Source organism: Balaenoptera borealis (assembly GCF_965194805.1).
Source record: "Balaenoptera borealis genome assembly, chromosome: 12".
NCBI lineage: Eukaryota > Metazoa > Chordata > Mammalia > Artiodactyla > Balaenopteridae > Balaenoptera > Balaenoptera borealis.
In genome coordinates, this window is record NC_138869.1 from 78,117,101 (window position 1) to 78,123,100 (window position 6,000).

General features: G+C 47.7%; 1 protein-coding gene across 4 annotated transcripts in view; it reads left to right on the forward strand.

Moving 5' to 3' along the window:
- The window catches only part of SPATS1 (spermatogenesis associated serine rich 1), a 56,961-nt gene extending 51,168 nt beyond the window's left edge, over window positions 1-5,793 (forward strand). For all 4 annotated transcript variants that reach the window (XM_082347643.1, XM_082347644.1, XM_082347645.1 and 1 more), the window contains one exon: window positions 1,306-5,793. In XM_082347643.1, coding sequence (XP_082203769.1) covers window positions 1,306-1,453 — 148 coding nt within the window. In that variant the 3' untranslated portion in view covers window positions 1,454-5,793. The remainder of the gene's footprint in view (window positions 1-1,305) is intronic.
- The last annotated feature ends 207 nt before the right edge of the window (window positions 5,794-6,000 follow it).

Here is a 6,000-nt window from a genome sequence, read left to right on the forward strand (position 1 = left end):
TGCATTTGTTGATTTGACAGATTTGACTTCAATTCTATCATAATAGTTTATGTTACATGTATTATGTGTATTATATTTACCTGGAGTCTTTCACTGTTTTCTTTGATTATTTCAACAAAAGTTAAAAAATTATTTCTTCTGATGTTTAGGAATGCTTGTGTTCTTATCCTGCTGGTTCTTTATGCTAATATCTTTCTATATTGCTCTTCATCCTGCTTTTCTGTTTTTTCTTTTTGGCCACTGCCTCACGGCATGCGGGATCCTTAGTTCCCTGACCAGGGATTGAACCTGTGCCCCCTGCAGTAAAAGCACAGAGTCTTAATCACTAGACTGCCAGGGAAGTCTGTCGTCCTGCTTTTCTTACTTGGGCTTCTACTATTGGGTTGTCAGCTTTAAATGATAACCATTACGCCCACCTATTACTATGTGTGGTAATCCTCCTCTTCCTTCTTACAGGAAACTTCAGCAGGTTTATCAGGGTATTTTCTCAATCATGATGCATTTCTCCCTAAAAATATGAAAATTTTAGCTGCCAAAAGATGAAAACATTCTTCATCTTCCTGCTCTGACTCATCCCAGGAACCTCATTTCCTGGTACCTCTCGGAACCCACACACTGCAGCCCAGCATATGCCCTTTCAAATCTCAACAGACCTGGGAGGACGCTGGGTGTCTGTATTAGCTGAGGTCCCAGCAGAAAGCAGAAAGTACACTCGGGTGGGATTCTGAAGACAGTTTAATGAAAGGACTGTTTACCAGTGTGTGGGCAGGTTGAGGAAACTCACATGGGAGGGTGAAGCACCCAGGGGCTCCCACCAGTGGGAAGCTCTTACTACTCCTGGTCTGAACAGCAGGAGGAGGGCCCATGGTTCACAGAGCAGCAGGAGATGGAGAAGGGCTGTCTGAAAGGACCTGCGGCAGAGGAGAATACAGCGGCTCCAGAACCGGGGTACCTCAGAAGATAGGGCGGGAGCCGAGGAGCTCAATAAGACATACCCCAACCTCTGTCTTTCCACCTTCTGATTTCCTGTTGGTGCCTCCCATTAGCCAAGCCCAGCTCAAAGGTGGGGGCAGGGAGGAGTCAAGGTGATGCAGGCTACTGGGGTCAACTTCTTGGGTAGAGAGGGACACAAAAGAGATCTGGGCTTGGGGCAGGGGCAAACGGTGAAGACTAACACGGTGTTTGATTTTGATACTTTGTCTCCAACATGGGAGGCCTTCTTACTTTTGGAGGATGTAGTGCCGAAGGTGTTTGTAAATTTTGCATCAGACGGACTCAACTCAGGGTATTGTTTTCTTCCCACAGCTTGCCTTTCTGGGTGAAGGAGAAGGCCAACGAGCTGAAGAATGAGATAAGAGAAGTTGAAGAGCTTGACAGTTGGCAGCCAGCGGTCCCCTTGCTACAGAGTTTGCTACCTGCTGGTGGGTCAAAGAACCTTCAAAAAGTAGCATAAAAACTGGAGGCAAACCCAGAAGAGCAGGCTTTTGAGAGGCTTCGCAATGGAGACGAGAGAGGCAGAGAGCCTCTCCCAGAGTGGATGGTGCCCTTTGCCCCGAGATGGCCCTTGGGCAGATGTCATGGTCGTGTGTCACCGTGTGTGGTTGAGAACTGTTAGTCTTGTAATGGAGCACAGCCTTTAACTCCATGCCTCTATCCACAGGTTCTTTGGACTTTCCAAGACAATCTTGAACAGGAACAGGTCCAGGAAGCAGGCACTGACTGTCCTCTGGAGAGCCTTTTCCTGTTAATTGATTCTGTTAGTGCGACTGTTCTAAATCAAATGTTTGACTTGGATGCAGAATTACTGTGTTTTGCCTCTTTTAACTTTTTTTTTTTGGCTGCGCTGCACGGCTTGTGGGATCTTAGTTCCCCGACCAGGGATTGAACCCGGGCCCTCCGCAGTGAAAGTGCTGAGTCCTTACCACTGGACCGCCAGGGAATTCCCTTAAGTTTATATTTTGAAAACTTTCAAACTGATAGAAAAGTTGCGAGAATCGTACAACAAACAGATACCTACATATTCTTCACCTAGGGTCTACAACTAACATTTGTCCAAAGTTGTACACATTCTCTTTTTCTCATATTATTGCTATTATTATTTTGCTCAATTACTACTATCATTTTTGATAAATTTATTTATTTATTTATTTTTGGCTGCGTTGGGTCTTCGTTGCTGCACACGGGCTTTCTCTAGTTGTGTGGAGCGGGGGCTACTCTTCGTTGTGGTGCCTGGGCTTCTCATTGCGGTGGCTTCTCTTGTTGCGGAGCACGGGCTCTAGGCTCATGGGCTTCAGTAGTTGTGGCACGCGGGCTCAGTAGTTGTGGCTCATGGGCTCTAGAGTGCAGGCTCAGTAGTTGTGGCGCACGGGCTTAGTTGCTCTGCGGCATGTGGGGTCTTCCCAGACCAGGGCTCAAACCCGTGTCCCCTGCATTGGCAGGTGGATTCTTAACCACTGCGCCACCAGGGAAGTCCCTTCTCAATTATTGGAGAGTGAGTGGCAGACATCATAACCCTTTACTCCTACATACCTATACACTTCAGTAGGTATCTCCTAAGGTCAAGGTTAATCTTGTGGTTCACTGAGAACCTGATAGCTGTGTGGGGCTGACAGCTGGGACATCTAAGAGTGCCCATCTGAGTGCAGGGCACCACTTGGTCCTGCCCAGCCCCTGATGAGACCAGGGCTGCCGCCTCCACGGGGTCTTTGGACTCATTTCCTCTCCCTTGACCAGCCTTTGGCTGGTTTGGCCACACATTGCCCCCTGCCTTGGCCCCTCTCACATCTTTATGCCCTGCGACTTTTCTTCCCGTCTGGGCCTGAAACGCACTGAAGACCCCCATCCCTTGCAGTAAGGAGCTCTGACCCTGATTTAGCACATCTACTGGCCAAATTCCCAGTGGACTCTGGGGAAGGACTGGGAGCCCATTTGAGATGCCTTCTGTCCTTCCAACGCTGGGGAACTCCAGGAGGGGTTGTGGCCTGAGCCTCCCTGGGGGGTGGGGCGGCCACTACTGACTTGAAGAGTCAACACTGAGGCTCCCAAACCTGGACTTTGTAAGAAATACATACAAATTAAACATTTCTTGGTGCACATGGAGGAACCCTGCCTCATATCAAAAAAGAAGTCAAAAATCCCAATGGCTTATTTTCTGAGGAAATGTATGTTTCTACCAAGTACGGAGAGGGTGTGAGGGCACCTTCCAGTGGTGATGGTGTGAGCATGGGAGCGATCATCTGGCTAGAAATGTGTTCTATTGGCTGAGCGCAGTGTGGGCTGGAGGAAAAACCAGGGTTCTCTAGGAAAGGGAGGACAGAAGGAATGCCTAAGTCACAATTATGCTAAAATTCACTTGCTGTTTATTTGAAATTCAAATTTAACTGGGATTTAACTGGTATTTTAATTTGCTAGGTCTGGAAACTTACAGCAGAGGTGGACAAAGGAGATGGATTGGAGGGCTACCTAGGAGATAAAATTGGCAAGACTCTGGAATGACTTGGATGTGGGTGGGAGGAAGGTATGGGGGAAGGAAAAGTGGCAATAGGTGGATGGTGGTGCTGTTGCCAGGGCAACATGTAGTGTCTAGCCCATGTGGTGGCTTCATACACCTAGAGAAAGATGCTTTCTTGGTGGACACAGTCCCGTGGACGCATCACCTGGTGAGCAGTGTGCAAGCTAGATTTCACTAGCTTGTGAAAAGTGCCCCCACTTTTCCCTTATGCAATGAACCCTTTACACAACCATACACGCCAGTCCTGTGCTATCCCTTGAAATAAGGAATGCTGGAGAAGTGTAGGTTTTCTAGGGGGAGCTCTTCTTTTTTTGGGGGGGGGGGCAGCACTGCGAGGCTTGTGGAATCTTAGTTCCCCAGCCAGGGATTGAACCCGGGCCCTGGGCAGTGAAAGCGTGGAGTCCTAACCACTGGACCGCCAGGGAATTCCTGGGGGCTCAATTTTTGGAAGATGAATTTGAGAAACCTGTGACACACCCAGGTGGAACTGTCCAGGATGCAACTGGGCTTGTGAGTCAGGGGTCTGGTATATGAGTGTGGAAAAAAAAAGTCTCCTGTGAGAAATGTAAAACCCAAGCCTGTGCCCTGTGGATGCAGGGTTAGTTGTAAATTACCTGATTGGACTATTGATCCTAAACTGAGAAATGAGCTCACAAAGACTCTTGAATCTCTGGAGCCTGAGAATAAGCATAGTCTCTTTGGGAACACTTCCCCACCCCAGGGCAGAAGGGAATCCCCAGAAATAACAAGAAAAACCTGAGAAAAAAATTACAAGCTACAACTGGACTCACTACAAGGGAGTATCATTAGGTGAAACTCAAGCCAATTTAGATGATTAACCATGGTTAGCATTACGGTATGAATTACCAGCATTTAGGGTGCATGGAATTCCATTTTGTAGTAACTGGACACCCAGATATTTGTTTTTCCCAACACTAGCTGAGGAGTTTCTAAATGGGAGAGGGCCTTACAGGTGGCAATCTGGTGGATGCGGGCAGGGCTGGAGGACCTGTCTTGAAATTGTATTTGCAAAGCAGCGCAATATTTCTACTTAAATTCCATATCCTTTTTGGGGACATGATGAAGATGATGAGGGTGGCTAGCCCCAGCTCCTCGCCATCCCTTGGTGTTGTCACAGGCTTTTGACCCTAATTTTAGCCCTTGCACAGTTTCTTTTTATTTATTTATTTGGCCGTGTCAGGTCTTAGTTGCAGCACAAGGGCTTCTCTCTAGTTGTGGCACACGGGCTTTAGAGTGCGCGGGCTCAGTTGCAGTGCATGGGCTTAGTTGCCCCATGGCACGTGGGATCTTAGTTCCCCGACTAGGGATCAAACCCGCATTCCCTGCATTGGAAGGCGGATTCTTAACCACTGGACTACCAGGGAAGTCCCCTGCACAGTTTCTTGATGGTAAAAAACTGGACAAGATGAAAACTAGAATTTCGATTAGATATGCAGTCTGCATGTTCAAGGGTGCCTTGGGGGACTTTTGACAGGGCTGCTCTGTCCCAATGGGCAGGTTGTAAAACGCATGCCCCTAAGGGGGTGCAATTTGTATCATAGGCATGGGAGATCTAATTTTCTTGTAGTAAGTGTCTTGTTCTCAAAACATCAGTATTTTGTGACAATTTTCCAGCAGGTGTCAATAAAGTGTCTTGAGGAAGGGGCACTTTTTCTATTTAGTGAAAAGGTGACATGGAGGGGGTGTAAAGGTGGTGCTGAGTGGGAAGGAGAAGCCATCATCATGAACTCTTGGAATATTAGATCTGAAATGGCTCTTGAGAGAGGACCGGTTCAACTCTGGATGTGTTAGGAATCTGGCTTACAAATAACAGATACCCAATTCCAACTGACTAAAGCCAAAAGGGGAACTAATCATTGGAACTCAAGGACAGGGGGCTTCCCTGGTGGCACAGTGGTTAAGAATCCTCCTGCCAATGCATGGGACACAGGTTCGAGCCCTGGTGCAGGAAGATCCCACATGCCACGGAGCAACTAAGCCCGTGCGCCACAACTACTGAGCCTGCGCTCTAGAGCCCATGCTCCACAACGAGAGAAGCCACCGCAATGAGAAGGCAGCGCACCGCGACGAAGAGTAGCCCCTGCTCCCCGCAACTAGAGAAAGCCCACGTGCAGCAATGAAGACCCAATGCAGCCAAAAAAAAAAAAGTAGCCCCCACTCGTCATAACTAGAGAAAGTCTGCGCGCAGCAACGAAGACCCAATGCACCAAAAATAAATAAATAAATTTAAAAAATTAAAAAAACAGTAGATTGTAAAATAATATTAAAAAAAAAAAACAACTCAAGGACAGGGATGCACCAAGGACAGAGGAACATATTGGATCCAGGGACAGTGGTGCAGCCAAGACCTACCTCTGTCTTTCTGTACTCTCCTCTCTGCTCCTCTCAATGCACCTGGGACTTGCTTTCTTCCCTTCTTAGTCTACGTTGTACAAAACATGGTGGCAGGCAACTCCTGGGTGTCACAT